This window comes from Ceratotherium simum, chromosome 24, assembly GCF_057802395.1.
Source record: "Ceratotherium simum simum isolate JZ-2026a chromosome 24, ASM5780239v1, whole genome shotgun sequence".
NCBI classification, from domain to species: Eukaryota; Metazoa; Chordata; class Mammalia; order Perissodactyla; family Rhinocerotidae; genus Ceratotherium; species Ceratotherium simum.
This window is the reverse complement of record NC_141923.1, coordinates 26,577,640-26,596,092: the sequence shown is the minus strand read 5'-3', so window position 1 is coordinate 26,596,092 and position 18,453 is coordinate 26,577,640. Positions and strand designations below refer to the sequence as shown.

Below are 18,453 nucleotides of genomic sequence, written 5' to 3'. Positions count from 1 at the left end.
TCTTAAATGCCAAGACCACACCCAGACCAATTCTATCAGATTCTCTGGGAGGTAGGACCTTCCATCCCACCCCGGTCGGTAATTTTGAAAGCTGGGTGATTGCAAATGTGCAGACAAGGCTGGGAACTACTGCAATGGCTCTCTTTTGTGGGATTGGGATTGGGATTGGGGTTGGGTTGGGCCAGGAGGAGGGGGAGGCAGAGAGACTAGCCTCGCAGAGTATGGTATGATCAGTAGCATCCCCCAAGAACTTGTTAGAAATGCAGAATCATAGGCCCGACTGATTCAGAATCAGCATCTTTATCAGATCCCCAGGTGATTCTCGCACACTGTCAAGTGTGAGAAGCATTGGCACGAGCTTTTACAAGATGCTCACAGTGGTCCAGTATGTGCCAGGTGTTGTACACACACCATCTCATCTCATCCACACAGCCTCTCAGCTAGTAGCACCTCCTCTGACAAGGAAACACTTGCCACTCATTGGACAAATCTGAGCACCTACTATGTGGAGGCTCTGTGCTAGGGACTGAGGATCAAAAACAGGTGCTCCCTGGATGCAAGAGCTCAGAGGCCAGTGGGCTGTGAAGGTCAATGTCACCAGCTGTGTGTTCCTGGGCGACTTCCTCTGCCCCTCTGAGCTTGGGTTTCCTCTTCTGCATATCTGGGCTAACCACAGGCACAGGGCTGTGGTCAGGATTCAGTGAACTTCCCCAGGCCAAGTACTGACCACGTGGCCTGGATCTAGCACAAGCTCAAGAATGGTCGCAAATAAGAATACTACCAGGTGGTAGGGAGGAGGTGGAGAGGGGTGCACACCCGGCCACCGTGGGCCTGCGGAGGGGTGGTAGGGATGAGAGCCAGGTAGTGAGCGCTAAGAAGCCCCAAGGAGGTGATGCACGGGGCCGGGGTGTGGATAAGGTGCCCTGTCCTGGTACTCCCTGACCCCATTTCCCCCAACAGGCCGGCTCTCCCCACTTTTCTGACGGTAGATGAGTCTCGGGTCAGACCGCTATTAGCACAAGTCTGAGTCCCAGATCTTGCCTTTTGACTCCTAAAGGCCTTTGTGGCTCGGCGAGGCAAGAAACGCATCAGCCCCTTCGGTCCCGGGTGTTGGTTGGCACCAGGGTCTCTGGTGCGCCCCCATCTTTGCCCGCGGAGCCCGGGCACCAGGAGAGCCGGGCGCGCGGCCCGGCGGCGCCCCCTTCCGGCAGAGCCTAGTCACCGCAGGGGGCTCTGGCGGGTGGCGGGGATGCCAGCTGAGATCCAGCCCCGCGCGGCCCGTGTCCCACGGGGTGGGGTCCCGGCTGTGGAATTGCGGCCCTGGCGGGCGCAGAGCTCTGAGAAGCCAGTTTAGGGGATTCGTGTTCCTCGGAGCGCACCATTGTTTCCTGTGATTTAATTTCCTCTCCTGAAAGCGTTGCTAATTAAATCCTTTCTCCGGCGAGCCGTCGTCCCCCATCCCCGGCTCCTCTGTTTGTTAATTACCCGGCACATGTGAGGGAATTCTGGGTCTCAGCTGCCAGGTGGATGGGCCTCGCCGCCTGCTCACCTGGCCGCTGCCTTGGCGTCCCTCCTCGGGTCTGCTGGCTCTCTTTCCACCTGGACCATCCGAGCAATCCTCGCAGTCTGAGCAAAGCAGGAACAACACTTCCCCTGCTGCTGGTGACCTCTGCTGGCTCGGGATCCATCAAAATCAAATTCATGTCATTTCACCTCCCCTGCCTTTCCAACTCTGGGGTCATACCCCTCACTGCTGTTTCTCTTAAGTGCTATTCCTGCCTTCTTCCCCACTGTCACAGCACAATGCTGGGCAGAAGGTTTGCCAGACCTGGCCCAGCGGCTTATGGAAGGTCACACAGCACATCTAGGGTGTAGCCGGGACCATAACCCAGCTCTCAAGAAGCTTAGCCTGTCAGGGGTCACAAACTCAGAAGCTTCCAGGGACCAAACTGGCAGAGGAAGAGTGTGGGCAGCTGTGTGTTGCACAGTGGGGAGGGGTGGAGTCTGTGGCAAAGTAGAATGTGCTTGCCCCTGTGGGGAGTCATTCAAACCACATGCTCCATTGAGAGCTAAGAGTGTCCAGTTTTTGATAAGTCTGAGTCCAGTGTCCAAGGACGGTAGTGACTTGCCCAGGTTCACACAGGGACTCAGCGGCAGAACCACTGAGCACTCTGGACTTATTGTGGTGATCTTGACAAGATGCCACTTTCTGGGTGGAGATATGTGAGCACCTCCCTGCTCAGTTCTGCTCCCCCCGGGACTAACTCCTGTCCCTCCTCCTCCTGCCCCAAGCTGTGGAGAAGTTCCCCAGGCTGGCGCCCCTCCCACAGCTCATGCAGGGCCCCCTTCCCCCTAGAGTACCTCATGCCTTGGATGCCACTCTCCCCTCCTCTCCATGTAAAATCCCCCATGCAGACGCTTCTGGCCCAACTCTCAGCGCGCTGTCAGGCAGAAAAAGAAAGCAGCTCAAGCAAATCCCAGAATTTGGAAGGAGGAGTTTGGGGGGTCAGTGCTATTTTTAAGATGTTAATGGTAGAGTTTTCAGGCATCACAAGCAGGCCAGAAAGGGGGCCCTGGGGGACAAGGACTCTGGGAAGGAGCCCACGCAGGGGCTGCTCCTCTCGGGAGGGCCTCACAGCGCTACCTCTCCGCTGCTCTGGGTTCAGGGTTCCAGGTCAGCGCCCCACTCCCTGCCCGCACAAGCTTTGCCCTAACGCTCCCTTCAGTGGGAAGGACGTTAACACGTGATTCCGCTTCACCAGCCAGCCCTTTGGCTCCTCCGGAGGCTTCTCTTTTCCCATATGTCTTAGATGAGCTTTGGAGATGTTCTCCTCCGAGTCTGCTTCATTCTGGAGTCTTTGGTGCCCCCCCTGCCCTGGTCTCCAGGGGTGGGTGTGAGACGTGACCAGCTGTGTCCCCCCTTCTGGCAGTGTCTGCTCCCCTCCTGCAGGCCCTCTGACACCGCCTGGGAGGGCAGCAGCCCAGAAATGCTCAGGCCTTTTTCCCTGGCTGGGCAGCGTCCTCAAGCTCTGGGGCAGGATCCCTAGCCTGGACTGTACTTAGACCTCCACAGTCGGCCTCCGGAAGAAGCTGCTCCATGCAGGGCGACTTCCCATAATCATCAGCCTGGGAGGGACCAGAGGCACCTCGTGGGCCCTGAAGGCAGCCTGTTCGCACCTGCACAGTCACCTGAAGCAGCTGACTGTCAGCTCTGTGAAGGCAGAGGCTGAGCCTACTTCCTTTCTCTGTGTCCCCCAGTGCCTACTGCAGAGCAGGGGCTCAATAAACATGTTGAATGAGTCTATCAATCAATGAATTAGTGAGTGAAAACCTGACTCCTTGTTACTTTTCAGCAGGGAATTTATTGGGTGTCTACAAGAGTCCACAATAGAAAGATAGTCTAGTGTCTAGTTTAAAAGGATAAACTCAGCAGCATGCAGCCTGGGTTCGAATCCCACCTCTGCCACTTACTAGTTGCAAGGTGTTGGGCAAGTTGTGTAACCTCTCTGTGCCTCAGTTTCTTATATACTGGGGTAATAATAAAGCGTACCTCAAGGAGTTGCTATGAGGAATGAATAGTTAATGTGGGTGAAGTGTGTATGACAAGGGCCTGGCAGGTAGTGAATGGGCAAATGCTGGTCATTGTTACTTGTAGTAGAATCACTGCATCGACACTAGTGTCAGTGTCCGACACTGTGTGCTAGGTGTGGGGGAAGCCAGAGGAGTCCACCTGTGCCATTCCTGCCCGCCAAGGTTTGCGGGAGAGGTGGGAGGTGGAACCCACACAGGAGAGAGTGAGTCAGGAGAGCTGCCGAGTGTAGCGGAGACTCCCGGGGGCTGGACCGGCTGAGGAAAGGGCCTGTGGAGATGTGAGATGTAGGGGGCTGGGAGAGGCCTAGGCTAAAGGAAGAGGCAAGTGAGGGGTGCCCACCGGGGTGCAGAGGGCCACATAGGGGATGCGGGCCTTGCCAGTCAGGATGGAGGGTTGTACATCATGAAAGGGCATCCCTACATTTCAGGGTTTTAGCCTTTCCTTTGTGCTCTAGCTCCTGGAAGCCATCTTGGTAGAAACCATTTCTGAGGCTGTGCGGGAAGGAAGGGGTGATGGGGAGTCCCAGAGGCCCCTCTTTGGGCGCTGACAGAGGTCCAGGGATCTCTGATGTTCCTGTTGCCAAACCAGGTTCGTTTTTGCCCGGCGAACGATTATGCCAATTACCGAGATGACGAGTTTGCAAAGAGAAAGGATTTAATCACAAGGCAGCCAAGGGAGGAGGTGGGAGGATCAATCTCAGGTCCACCTCCCTGAAAATGGGGACTCAGGGATATTTACGGGGTAGGGGGCAAGGTGGTCTGAAGCATGGAGATAGATGATTGAGAGTAAGGAGAAGTGAGGTAATGGGTGATCTGCGCAAGGTAGTCAAGCTTCCCAGCTCTTCGTAGGAGGCATGTTCACAACATGGTGGCGTTACCATGATCTGAGGGTAGAGTTTTTAGCCCCTTGACATCAAAAAGGTCACTTATCAAGCATTTGCACAGGCCCAGTTGATGGGCTGGGGTCTCAACTAGCCTGAGCTGGAGAAAGGGTCTCAGTTCCTGAAAAACTGCTCTTTTTTTTTTTGGTGAGGAAGATCAGCCCTGAGCTAACATCCATGCCAATCTTCCTCTCTTTTTTTGCTGAGGAAGACCGGCCCTGAGCTAACATCTATTGCCAATCCTCCTCCTTTTTTTTTTCCCCCTTTTTCTCCCCAAAGCCCCAGTAGATAGTTGTATGTCATAGTTGCACATCCTTCTAGTTGCTGTATGTGGGACGCCGCCTCAACATGGCTGGACAAGCGGTGCTTCAGTGCGCGTCCAGGATCCGAATCCGGGCCGCCAGTAGCGGAGTGCACGTACTTAACCACTAAGCCACGGGGCCGACCCCTGAAAAACCACTCTTTTATTTATTTATTTATTTATTTATTTATTTATCTTTTCCCCCAAAGCTCCAGTAGATAGTTGTATGTCATAGCTGCACATCCTTCTAGTTGCTGTATGTGGGACGTGGCCTCAGCATGGCCGGAGAAGCGGTGCGTCGGTGCACGCCCAGGATCTGAACCCGGGCCGCCAGCAGCGGAGCACGCGCACTTAACCACTAAGCCACTGGGCCGGCCCCTGAAAAACCACTCTTAATGACTCTGCTGATAAGATGGGGTCAGTTGAACTGATCCTGGAGGGCCTGGGGTTACCTTCCCTGCTGAGCTCTCCAGCAGCTTCAGGCCGAATCCCTGGGGAATGAAGCTGACCCTCTGCCTTTGGTCTCCAACCTGGATGACCCTGCTGACCATTGAGAAAAACTAGAGGTCAGTTCGTGATTGACTGACCCAAGCAGAACACTCTTGTGCTAGGATGAGTCAGGCTTTATAAGAAGCGATCAGAGGAAGGAGGCAGGGTCCATGCGGAGCATGGCCTGAGGACTAAAATCTTCCCTGACTGTGGTTGCAGGATGTATACTCATGCCCCCGTCACTCTAAATGGAGACTGCAATTCCCGGAATTCACCTGCGTCACTGCCTCTGCACGGTCCCTCCTACCCCAGTCCACAGTCCTACTTTTCTGTCTGGCCAACTCATATTCATCCTGCATGACCCTGATGTCACCTCCTCTGGGAAGTCTTCCAGCCTACCTACTGCTGAGTGCTCTCCTCTGGGCTTCCGTAGCACCTTGTCCTTCTCCCTTCCATCAGCGTTCTCATGCCACTGAACTACAACCATCTGCAATTGGTTCTCTTCTCTGTGAGCTCCCCGAGGTCAGGTAATAAGTCTCATTCATCTTTGCATTCCTGGTTCTTGGCATCATGCCTGACATCGATTGGGCATCAATGAATGTTTGAGGAATGAATGGAGGAGCTGGGCCAGCGCCACCCACAGAGAGAGGAATGAAAGCAGAGGCAGAGGAATAGCTAAGCTACCCCAGACACCTCCTGCCCCACCAGCAGGCTTGCCCTGGCTGGTGATCAGGCCCAAGGTCTGCCTCATCTCTAAAGCATCTCTTTACAGACAAGCAGGAGCAATGCATGATTGCTCCCTGACCATCCCTTCTTTTTCTCCCTAGCAGGAGGGGCTGCATCCAAGCATCCCTGAGAGCATGCCCAGAGGCAGGACAGGAGGGGATGAGGGGGAGCAATGAGGCCATTTGGAGGCCACAGGGTACAGAGAGGAGCCAAACGCATGGAGTGGCAGGGACAACCATGTTCTCAGGGAAGGAGACTGGCTAGAAGATGGCCCCCGGGACCTAAGGACTGGCCTCCTCGTTATAGCAGAGGGGGATGTGGTTCAGGTCCCCTTGAGTTCATTCTTTTCCCAAAGCACCTGGATCCTGAACCCCAGAGTGCAACAGTTCATATTTTGCCTAATCCAACACTAGGGCGTGGGCCAAAGCAGAGTGCCCACTTTCCAGATGGGAATATCAAGGCACTGGGGAGCCAAGTGTCCCACTCCCTCTGACACTGGGTGTGTAGGCCAGAGGACCCATGACCTCTAGTGCCACAGGCAGATGGTTCCCCCCGGCTTTGGGAGTCAGAGAGTTGTACTGCAACATACGATGTGCAGATTGCCCCGAACCTCTTCCTCCACCCAAGGTTGTAGAGTGGTTAGTTACGAGTGATACCACAGACTGCCAACCGATGGGCCAATGACAGAGGAGACGGCTTTGGGTGGCCCTGAACCCCAGGATCATGATCTTCTCCCCACCCCGGTGTTCCTGATGGCCTCTCCTTTGAGGTTACCCTGATCACTCCGTCTCAACCCTCAGGATCATCTTGGGCCCTCTCCCCAGCCCCCCTGCAGTCTGTTCCCTGTCTGTGAAGTAGCTCTGATACCTTCCCCTCCTTACCAGCCCACAGCCACTATTCCTGCCCAGACTCTGGGTACGTCACACTCAGATCATAGCAAATGCCTCTTCTTGGGTCCCTCTCACTTCCGGTCTATCCACCAAGACTCCACTTTCTGAAATCTAGCTCTAATCATGTAGCTCCCTTGCTCACAACCTTTGATGGTTCCCTATTACCTGTCAAATTCACTCCAGATCTCTTAGTTTGGCATTCAAGGCCCCTCTGCTCTGGTCCCAACTCTTAGCCTTAACTCCCTCTGCTTCTCCATGCTGTCCCCTATGCTCACTGTTCCAGGTACAGGCCCAGATGGGCTCTCTTCCCGCTCCAAGCATTCCTGGGAACCTCTCCCAGGATATGAACCCCTGGAGGACAGAGTTGTCTCGTCCATCTTCCAGCCCCACAATGGGCAGAGCGCAGTGGCACATCAGTGGAAGAAGCACACAATCTGTGCATTCATTTGGTCAGTATTTATCAAGCACCTACTCTGTGCCCAGCCCCTGCTAGGCATCAAGGATACAATGGTGGACACAGCAGGTGTGTCTGCCCTGTGAGTGTAGACAGCCCATGCTCTAGAATGTGCGGAGGATTAGCCACGGCTCCATTCATCCCCTCCCCACCTGCCCCAGCATATCTGGGGTCTGCCTTGCTGATTGCCTGTTGGCATATGTTCAGAGGATGCACACCATATACAACACTGGCCTAGGCTGGAGGTTCTTCAACAGCCCAGGTAGAATCAGCACTTTGCAGTTGTGTCCTCCATCAGTCCAGGCCTGCACATCCTTAGGATGCATCAGAGGTCATGCCCATTCACCTGCGCAGGGACCACTCCCTCCCTGCAGGGCTCAACCCCTCCCAGCTGCCCCCAGGGCTGGGCAGCCCAAGGTCTCCATGTGATGTAGGAGCTGAGAGGGCAGGGGGCCCTGGCTGATCCTCAGGGGTGGTCAGCTCTGGCTGTGATGAAGGAGCAGGTGGACGCGCCTCTTCATTCTCTCCCCACCTGTCCTCTGACATGGGAAGGGGAGGAGGAGTGGAGGAGGAGGAGGAAAGTTCCCAGATTAGACATTCCATCCCTGGTCCTGTGAGTCCGCAGATTCCAGCACTGCAGACCTGCTACCAAGTGGGGGTGATACCCACACATTTACCAACCACACAGCACAACCCAGACCAATCACAATGGACACTGGCTGAAGGGCTGGAGCAGGGTCCCGGGGCGGGGGGGCTCACACAGGTGCCAGGCATTGCTGTTTTAATTACTGGAATGAAGTGAGCCAGGGATCCCAGGGGAGGGGCAGGAGCAGCTGGGGCCGCAGGGGTGGGTTACTCAGGGAGTCTGGACAATGGTTACGTACCTACCGGAACAGAAGTCTTTGTAATACTTACCTTAAATATTTTAACAGCCAGTATGCTGCGTCAGTGCTTTCCAGCCTTGCCAGCCCTGCTGCCAACCACAGTGCCCATACGATCACAGCAAATCCAATTTAAAACCACATCTTTTATTGACGTTCTTCATCGACAATACAGGCCATGTGTACAAATGCTACTCAAGCCCCCACCTGGCAAGCTCCCCACTGGCACCCCCACTGACCAGTTGGCCAGGAGCCGACTGCTGCAGGTCTCCCTTTTGCTCCCTCCTCTGTGCTGGGGCTCCAGGAAGCTGGGAACGGCAGGGCCAGCTTCCAAGCTAGAGCTTTGGGGTCAGGAGAGAGCCAAGGCCTGGACCACCCAGGGCCTCTCCCCTCCTCCCTTCCATTCCCACTCCTTCAGTACGGCCAGAACTGGGGGTGAGGATGTCCCCTAACGACTCCTTCATCCAGGCAGCCTGGGCTCCCCTTCAACTCTCTCTGGCCCATCATTCCCCTTCGAGTGACCTGCTCTGCTGACCACCAAGATGGCAGTGACCATTTTTCAGGGAGTGGGAGTCCGTGCATGGGGGCAGTGACAAGATGCCCCTGATGGCAGGGATCTTGTTGTCTTGTTCACTGTATGTCAGTGTCTGGAAGGGACTTGGCACATAGTTGGTGCTCAATAAATATATGTAGGATGCATGAATGAATGAACATGTGAGGGAGAAGTATGAGCCGGTGGAGCCATAACTACATTAGCCCTCTAGGGGGCGTGAAGGCAGGATCAAGGTTAAGTCCTCCCAGGCTGGCCTCAAGAACTCAGGGTGTCTTGTGGCAATGGTTGGGGTCGCTGTGACCACCAGCTGGACGCTGTAGAGTGTGGGCTTCAGCTCTGCTGCCTGCATGGATGGCAGACTGGCCCTGGGACCCAGTCAGGAGAGGGCACTTGTGTTGGCCCCGCTCCCTCATATGCCTCAGAGATCTGGGCTTCTGGGTCCCAGAACACACAGCAGTGCCCCTAAACAGAGCCAGTCAGATAAGCGGGGCTGCTCTGGCAATTGCACTCCTGTATTCTGGTCTCCCCCATTCCGGCCTCAACTCTTCCAATCTCGCCCATCAGAGCTGAGCATGACCTTCCAGCTCTGCTCTCCCCACCACTGCCCCCACCTGCCCTGACACTGCTCCATCTCCCTGTCCTCAAATGCCAACCCCCTCAACTAGCATTAACACCCAGGGAGTCCTGCCTCTCCACAGACCCTCACTTTGGTGGCTGGGTAGGGTCCTGAAAGTTTGCATCATGGTTTTCAGACCCCCCCATGCCTGCCTCACCCTCCATGAGATCAAATAACTCACAGACCTCTCTGCAGATCTTGCCTCTGGACTTGGCGATCGTGAAGAAGAGTCTAGAATCTTGGGGTGGGAAGAGTTCTTCCCTTTCCTGATCCTGTGCAGAAATACTTTCCACAGCATGCCTGCCAGACGACTGCCTAGTCCGTGCTGCTGGAATACCTCCAGTTTTAGGGGCACTCACTACCTCGCCAGGCAGCCATTTAAATACAACATTAGCTGCTAGAATGTCCTTTATACAGGGCAAAATGAACCTATTTGCCTCTCTCATTCTCATTCCCCAAATATTCCAGTGCCCAACCCCTGTGTGACACTCTCTCCTCCCCTCCCCTAGGCATTCTTCCTCTATTTTCATAATTGCACTCCTCATTATCTTCTCCCCCACCCCGCACGTCCTCTTCTGTATGGTTATGCAGTCACATGCCAATCTCATTGATCAGAATCTCCCCTTTCCTTCTCCCTTCTTCCTTGCCTTCCCAGCATCTAGCAAAGACCTGGAGGCTGGAGACCAAGGGAAAAGGCTGGAAGAGTGCGAAGGAAAGGAAGCATCCAGCCAGGTCCTGGACTGGGCTGGGGTGGCCAGCTGGGGCAGGGCAGACAGGGGACAGCAGTTAGAAATTCCAGGCCATTGACTGCTGTCTCCCAGAGAAAGGGCCTTGCAACTTGGGGGAATGGACAGCAAGCTACTGAGTTCTTTTTCCCTCCCACTGCCCACAATTGCCCAGAGGGGACAACGACATGTACCCCTCCTTTCCCAATGTCCCTAGTAGTTGCTGGAGCTGACTTGGCTGCCTCTCACGTATGGTAATTTTAAACATTTTCTGCCAGCCTCCAGGTCCCGGGGAGCATCATACCAGCAGCAAGAATCCACTCCCCACTCCCAAGATGGGGCTCAGAGGAAGAACATTAGCAGATAGCAACGATGACAACAGATATGGGAAAGAGTGGACGAGGCAGGCAGAGGGGGAAGGCAGGGACCCCAACAGAAGAAACAAAAGCACAGGTCTCCTAACAGCAGCCACCTGGCTGGCTCGTGGGGAGCCTACAATGCCAGGGCAGTCATTTTTCCTCCTTGTCATGATCCACCAGCCAACACTGTTCTCTATGTGTCACAGACCAGGGGTGGATGCTAGGACCTTACCAGCACGAGATTGTAGTGGGTCATGGGTGGAGACAAGGGTGCCGTGGTCTGATGTTCAGGAGGAGTCAGGACACACACACAGAAATGATGGGAGTGCTTGCTATTTGTTCCGCTGCTTCGAGTTCTCACCTCCAACATTGAACATGGGGACCAGCAGGCCCAGCAGCCACCTCTTCCCGAAGACCTCCTGCAAGTTCTTGCGCCAGGGCCGGGCCCTCACTGCCACCCCCTTCCGCACCTGGTGGCGGGTCTGCCCCCGGAGGATCAACAGCAGCTGGTGGCAGCAGAAGCCGGCGCAGGCCAGGCCGATGGCAAACCAGAGGTAGAGCATGAGGATGACGAACATTTCAGAACCTAGCACAGCTCCTGCAGGGGGTGGGGAAACACCAGAATCACTTTACACCCAGGCCGCGTACAGAACTGCGATTCAGGCAGGCGCTTTCCGCTAGGAAGGGAGGGAGATTAATGAAATTGGAGCTACGTTTTGTAGCAATCTCAGCGCTGCGGTGAGGGAGAGGAAAGATAAACTAGTTGCCCTAACTTTTCCTTAGTGCTGATGGCTCCTGAGGTGAGAGGGGACAACCGGGGACGTGAGAGAGAAGGGAAGGAAGATTTGCCAGGCAGCTCCCAGATGCTAATATTTCCTTAGGGTGAGAGATGCCCGTCTCCCTCTGCCTTCTCTTTCTAGGCTGGAAACAGAAGGAGTTTTTCTCAGGAGTAGAGAGGGTGAGCTGAGGACCCGAGACAGAGAGCCAGCGCCTGGGCAGCTGTCTAGACTGCAGCACCTTATCCCTGTGGAGCTGGGAGCTCCACAGGGGAGGACTCGGGAAAGTCACAGCATGATGGAGAATAGGGCCTAGTCATCAAGAAGGATAAGTCACGAGCTCAGGCTCAAGGGCAGTGCAGAGCGCCGACTTAGAGAATAATTCAGTCATTAATGTTAACAAGAAGACCGTGTGGCCACCAGAACATTCAGCCAGAGCTGTCTTGTCAGTCAGAGCTTCATAAGGCTGGGAGAGGCCCCCAAGGTCATCAGTCCAGCCCCCCACCTCGAGCAGGACCTCCCCTTAACTCCTCTAAGCCAGCACTCTGTTACTGGTTTTAAATATCCACTGAGTAAGAGATGCCACACTTCTTCAGAGTTGGGGTAGTCAGTCCATGCTAGGTTTGGATCTCCCAGCTCCGTGGACTTGCACAAGTTTCTTAACCTCTCTGAGTTGCAGTTTGCTCATCTGTAAAATGAGTATAATAATAATGATTCCATAGGATTGCATGATTCAAGGAAATTATATGTGAAGTGGCCAGCACTCTGGGTCACACTTATTGCAGTGCTCCCTGCCAGGTGTCATTCACAGATGAGGAGACTAGGGCCAAAAAGGGCTCAAGTTTAACTCCTAAGACCATCAAGCTTTCTCCTTCTCCTTCCCAGGGCTTGGAGTCCTGGCTGGGCTGCCACTCAGTCAGCTGTGGTAGTGACAGCCACCTTGACCTGCCCAGCGGCCAGAGCAGTGGGCCCAGGAGAGAACTCAAAAGCTTTCCTCAGCCCCTGTCTCCCTGGGGCAAGCACACCACCACCTACTCCAGCGAGGTGAGGGTATCTGCTCCAGAGACCCCACCTTCCAACCTATTCGACCTCTGCAAATCTCAACCATATCCTGCCCTTTTCCCACTGTCCCCTGGCCCTAGCCTTCCTCTTCCCTGGTCTCCCAAGGCTCCAATTTCCAGACCCCTGAAGGGCTGGACTTTTAAAACGTGTCCATTCCAAGCAGTGGTGGACTCGGCAGCCAGGAGGATGTGGACCTGATTCAGGTCTGCTCATTAGCAGCCTCCTCTTGCCCTCAACCCTAGGAGCTTTGAGAGCAGGTTTCTCTGTGCAAAGTTGGAGATGAATAAGTCCAGCTGCCCAGGGGATGGAAAGCTCGCTCCAGCTGGCATTGAGAACAGCCCCTCCGCTGGCATGGGACAGCAGCGGGACAGGGCTCACGTTGGGCTGTGCCATCCCTCTGACCCACTTCTCCCTTGTCAGCACAGGTTAGCTCAGGCAGCCATGTACAGGATGAAAGATCCTGGTCCCATGGTGCCCTCTGGGCTCAAGGAATGCTGACAGGCAAAGATGGCCCTCGAGCTGGGACGTGAGAACATCAGAGCCATCAGGCTCAGGGCCTGCCTTGCAACTCAGCCCCAGGGACAAGATTGGGCTGGCGGAAGCTGTTTTCCACAGGCTTTTTTCTGGCACTAAATCAAGGCATGCGGAAGAGACCTGTGGCCTTTTCCTGGCCCCATGCAGCAGCTACAAAAGGCTATTCTGGGGACTTGCTTTCTCTCGAAGTGTTTCAAGCTGCCTCAGCTCCTCTGAACTATTTAATAATAGTTCTGCTTCTTTTAGAAAATCACAGAATTTTCCTAAAGGGCCTGAAAGGTCACACCACATCCCATATCTCCACCCCAGCTTCCCACCAAGCATCTATAACACCTTCAACAGATCATCACCCAGTCTTTTTAATACATCTCCAGGGACAAGAAGCTCCTTCCCTTCCAAACTGGCTCATTCATCAAGAAGCAGCCCCCAAGAGGCAGTGTGTTAGTGGAAAGAGCATGAGCCAGCAGCCTTCAGTACAAATCTTGGGTTGAAATCATACCAGCTGTGTGGTTTTGAAGCAACTTGACCTTGCTGAATCTTAGTTCCTGAGCCTTTAAGATGCATATGAGAATACCTACTTCACAGACACGTAGTGAGGATTGGAGAAAATAAGGCCGGCACAGTGGGCAGCACATCATAGGTGCTCAACAAACACAGTCCCCTCTCCCTTCTACTGGGCTTTCTGGTGGCACCCACCGCGCCAGTGTACTTATCCAAATGCCATGACACAGGTCAGATGGTGTCATCTCCATTTCCCAGATGAGAAGAATGAGGCTCAGAGAGGTGACACAATCTGTACAGTCCCACGAAGCCAAAAGAAAGGACAACTTCTAAAATCTATCTGGCCAGTCTCCTACCTCTTTGGCATCCACTGAGGGCCTGTGGTCAGTAGCCACCTTCATGTTAGAAGACCCCTCCCACTTCTAGCCCACAGGGCCCACATCACAGCCATCCCCTGCTCTGGTGGTAGATCTGACTCAGGGAAAGTACCACAGCTGGGGACAGCTCAATCTGTGAAACAACTTGTCCCTTCTTCCCCCCTCCCGTCCACCTGTCCTCTGGAGCGGATGAGAGAGGGTGTGCCCTCAACTGTTTGGGTTGAGAATAGGGAAAGAAGAGAAAGGAAGGGAGAAGCTGAAGGGGTGTGGTGTATGTGTGGGGGAGGAGACAGAAGGGCTGGCAAGGGGAGAGATGAAAGGTTGGCAAAGGAGGGAGATGGGAGAGTTGGAGATTAGAAATCCTGGCCTCCTTTTCCTAGTGGGTATGGGGAGGAGGGAAAAGATGGTGGGACTCATCCTTCTGCTGGAACAGGGATCTGGGTCCCAAGGCACTGACTGGCTCTGTCCTCCCATCAGATCAAAGCAAGAGGCCCCTCTTCCTTTCTTGCCTGTCTCCCAAACCTGGCACATATGAACAGGCCTCAAGCCCAGGCTTATCTCAAATCAAACCATTTCAAGATCCTCCCTTTGGAACCATCCATTTTTATGTGATAAAGCTACTTGGAAAAGAAAGTGTAATCAGGCTCTCCTCATCCCTCCACCTGCCTGTGCTCACACTCCTCCCCCTAGCCCGCCCACTTACCCTCCCCCGTCCTGGTTATTTCGGTCCCAGCAGCCTCCTATGCCAGCGCCAGGATCCAGAAGGCCCAAGAGCTCTGCGTTCTGGGCCCAGCTCAGCCAGGCCTCCAGGAAGCCCCCATGGCTGGGTCCTTCCTGGGCCTCTGTGTTTCCATCGCCAAATGGCACAATAGTTCTACGCCTGTGAAGGACCGGGCTGCAGCCCCAACAAAGATCGAAATGATGGCTTCCCCCAGAGTGGAGCAGAATTTTTATGAACATCCAGCCCAGGCCCATCAAGACAACCTTGGGTTCTCAGTGGAAGGAGCTGCACTCTGTCCCTGAACGGTCAGTGGGTAAGGAACTACGCTGTATTCCCTGGGCTGCTGGGGGCTGTTTAAAGACTAGGGGGCAGGCCAGATGCTGCTACCAGTAGTCATAAAATCCTGGGCAAGCCATTTAATCCCATCAGAGCCTCAATTTCTTCCCCTGAGAAATGGAGATAATATCACACACACACATGCGTGCATGCTACCAACTGTAAGAACTAAGTTAGTCGGAGTTAAAGGTGAGGGGAGGGATGGAGTGGAAGAAAACGAGGTGGGGGCAAATTTCAAGGACAGGTAAAACGGTAACCGCCACCAGGAGCCAGGTCCCTCTGGGCCAGGCATCAGGAAGCTCTTCTTGGGGCACATTACATAAAGTACAGTCCTCACCAAGGTGCCCACTGAGTGCCAGTGTGAAGACCCACGTGCCTGGCTTCTGCAGGTGGAAGAGACTCCTGGGGGATCAGATCTCATACCAGTCCCCCGGCTCTGTGTCTGAAGATGGAGCCACTAAATATGGCTGCATCTCCAACCAGGGTCCCCAACTCTGAGCCATCTGCAGGCTGGAGAACAGCCTGGTGGGCTCAGACAGAGGGGGCAGGAGGGCAGGGTTTAGCCTTCTGCCGGGGCTGGCCTGGCACTCTGGTCAACCTTATTGTGGTTGGTTGGCAAGACCTTTGGAGGGAAAGTCCTTGGGGGGATGTATGAGCAGGATTGGGGGCCAGGCAGAGGAAGGTCATAGCATGGGTGTACGTCACAGGCTGCATGGAGAGGTGGCCAGCCCTACCTAACACAGAGCAGGTGTACTGTCTGGATCGCCACAATTCTATGACCAAATGGTCCATGGTGAGCAAGGAGGAGATGATGAAAGAGGATGGGTGGGGGGAGGAAGGGAAGTTGCCAGATAAAATATAGCATGCCTAGTTAATTTGAATTTCAGACAGATAACAATAAATTTTTTTAGTATAAGTATGTCCCATGCAATATGTAGGACATACTTATACTAAAAAGTTATGTATTGTTTATCTGGAATTACTATATAACCGGGCATCCTTTATCTGCTACATCTGGCAAACTTGGAGTTGGGGTGGGGGAGTCAACCTGCCTGCCAAGGCCCACTCACCGGAGAAGAACTGGCTGATGGAGGTGGGAAGGAGCGTGAGGAAGGCCAGGGGGTGGGCGAAGGAGATGGAAAGGACGGCGGAGATGTAGGCCACGCCGGCCACCATGGAGTAGAGGCAGGCAAGGGAGGTGTAGAGGCAGAACAGGACGAAGTTGCGCATGTTCCTGCTGCCGATGCAGTTGCCGGTGAAGAAACAGTGATGGTCGTGCCTCAGGGTGACTCTGGCGCACACTCGGCAGAAGTGGGTGCTGGGCGGGGGACATGGAGCCCTCTTGGCCGAGGCCCCCTGGCAGGCGTCCAGGTCGTCCGGGGAGTTCTGGATGACCAGGACGTAATTGCCCAGGGCGTTGGTTGAGAGGAACAGGAAGAGCGCCCCGTGGAGCAGCGCGGGCGAGAAGAGCGGGGCGGCCGCGGGGTCCTCGCGCATGCTGGGCAGGAAGAGGAAGAGCTGCAGCGCGAAGGTCACCAGGGAGATGCACAGGAAGTAGGCGGGGGCCACCACGTTGAGCAGCCTCAGGGCCAGCATCCTCAATTACATTCCTAAGGGCCCAGGGGAGAGGAAAGACTTACCGCCGTGTCCAGGGGGCGCCCTAGGGCGCTCCTCCGGCGCTGTCTCTCGGTCCCGCTCCACGCGAATCCGTGCTCCCCACCCCTGTTCCTCGGATCACCCCTCCTCTCTTCCTTGATCTGGGACCAAGCAGGCGTGAGACCCCGAGACCGCAACGGCCCCTGGGGACCAGGCTCTACCTCCCGGTGCCTGCTCCCTGGGTTTTGAGCCACCTCGGTGCCCTGGCGCCCCGGGGTCAGGCACAAGGAGGGCGAAGGTCCGGGCTTGTTCGCAGTCTGCAGTGGGGAACGAGGGGCTAGGGCTCCGCTCCTTTATGGCAGTGGAAACAAACCAGCTTTGGGATTTCTCCTTCAGATTCCCCAGGAGGAGAAAGCGGAGGATTTGGGGTGGGGGCAGAGAGAAATGACCACTGGAAGTCTGGCTTCACTTCCCCTTTCTTCGCCCCCTGCCCCCCCCCCCCCATTTCGGGCGTACTCAGGGACCTCATCTGGTACCCCAGGCTCTTTGGAGGTTTGTGTGCTTGTGGGTCCGTGATGTGTGTATGTGTGTGTGTTGCGGGGGTTTCCTTTTGTGTGACTGTACGTGTAATCTGTGTGCGCCTGGGTATCTGTGTTTGTGTATGTGTATATCTGTGTGTACACAAACCCAACCGCTGCCACTTGGCTTTTCTAAAAAAATCAGTTAAAACAATCAATACATTCACACACGCGCTCAGGCACCGGATGGGGTGGGAGGGGGCAGCTGAAACACTTGTGTCAGCCGGTCCTGGTCAGCCCATCTCTCCGAGGCTGGTTGCCCAGGCTATTTCTTTGCAAAGAGCGTTTTCATTTGAGGCGACAAAATTAAAATCCCCCCTTCGCGCCCGCCTACCGCCCCCCTGGAGCGAGAAACCCAAACAACCCCGATGGCGCCGAAACCCTTTAGATGCCAACAAGCCCGCCCTGGACGCAGGACTGGGTGCTTGGCCAGCCTTTCGGCGGATCGACCCCCGCCGCTAGACGCAGCCCCCACCGCATCCCCACTCCACCCCGCCCCCCACAGCGCTGATGCCTGCCAGGCTTCCGCAGCCACCGGGAAATAGGATTCTGGCGCCCGAGAGAACTTTTCCAGGGGCTAATGAGTCTGTGAGCCCGAGGCGCAGAAAAGTTCTGGGAAGGAGGCTGCAACCAGGATGGGCGAATGCCACGAGGCCTCCGTCCGGGCTGTCCCGTCTCGATTGGGCGACTGATCACCTTGGAGTCCCCTTTGCGGGTGCCAGTGCCCCCGGGGACCCGCGGCCACCGTGGGGAGCGCGAGCCTCTCTCCGCAGCTGCGGCTCAGCGCAGGGCACGCCCGGGGGTGGTCGCTGGGGGCTCGGTACCGCCCCGGCCGTGCGCTTCCCGGGGCTGCGGCGGTGCTGCCCACCCCAGAGAGCCCTCGGCCCCGGGCTCCGGCGAAGCAAGTGTCTTCCCCACGCTGGTCGCCAGGGGGGCGCGGGAGCAGCCTCCAGATGCGCCGCGGCGCCTGGAAGGCGAAGGACATGGGCTCGGGGAGTGAGAGGCGCTCGGCGGGCAGCCGCAGCCCCGGCCCTGCGCCGGAGAAGGGGCAGCAGAGACCCCCCGAGCGACCCGGGACGCGGAGAGCTGTCCGTTCAGCACTGGCGCCGGCCTCGCCCGCGGCGGGGGGCGGCACAGCCGGAGCCCTAGGAGGCAGGCGGCGCCGCCGGCCGCCGGCTTCTTGGCCACCGCCTCCCGGACGCCCGGGAAGCCGCCCCCCGCGCCGCTGCCGCCGCATCGCCGCAGAGGGGTGGGGAAACGAACTCACCGAGCTCTGGCCGCGGACAAGAGGAGCCCTGGACGCCGGCTCTCACCCTCCCCGAGGCTGCAAAGTTGTGGGCTCGGCCCCGCTGGCTCACAGCCTCCTCACGCTTCGCTTCGGGGACTGGGCAGGTAGCGGGGGTGTGGGGAGGAGGGAGCGGGCAGCTGCCGTCCTCCCACTTGGGCGCCAGCTAGTGGGGGCCAGGAGGCGGCGGGGATGGCAGCTGGGCACCCCCCCAACCCCGC

General features: G+C 56.0%; 2 protein-coding genes across 5 annotated transcripts in view; one reads left to right on the top strand and one right to left on the bottom strand.

Annotated features, from left to right (window-relative positions):
* Nucleotides 1-8,344: 8,344 nt before the first annotated feature.
* ZDHHC22 (zDHHC palmitoyltransferase 22) lies at nucleotides 8,345-18,403 on the bottom strand. The gene is made up of 3 exons (XM_004426394.3): nucleotides 18,215-18,403; nucleotides 15,844-16,383; nucleotides 8,345-11,064 (listed from the first exon to the last, which is right to left on the bottom strand). The coding sequence occupies exons 2-3, from the start codon at nucleotides 16,367-16,369 to the stop codon at nucleotides 10,799-10,801; spliced, it is 792 nt and encodes a 263-aa protein (XP_004426451.1). The 5' UTR covers nucleotides 16,370-16,383; nucleotides 18,215-18,403; the 3' UTR covers nucleotides 8,345-10,798.
* Nucleotides 18,158-18,453, top strand: part of TMEM63C (transmembrane protein 63C) — a 110,013-nt gene continuing 109,717 nt past the window's right edge. For all 4 annotated transcript variants that reach the window (XM_087448143.1, XM_087448144.1, XM_087448145.1 and 1 more), the window contains exon 1: nucleotides 18,158-18,339. The gene's annotated coding sequence lies outside the window, so the exon portion shown is untranslated. The remainder of the gene's footprint in view (nucleotides 18,340-18,453) is intronic.

What these genes read in the sequence shown, in the direction of transcription:
- ZDHHC22 (XM_004426394.3), bottom strand. Translation starts at nt 16,369, where the DNA reads ATGCTGGCCCTGAGGCTGCTCAACGTGGTGGCCCCCGCCTACTTCCTG. An exon ending in CATCAGCCAGTTCTTCTCCG is followed by an intron (nt 11,065 to 15,843) that starts GTGAGTGGGCCT and finishes CACCCCCTGCAG; the next exon opens with GAGCTGTGCTAGGTTCTGAA.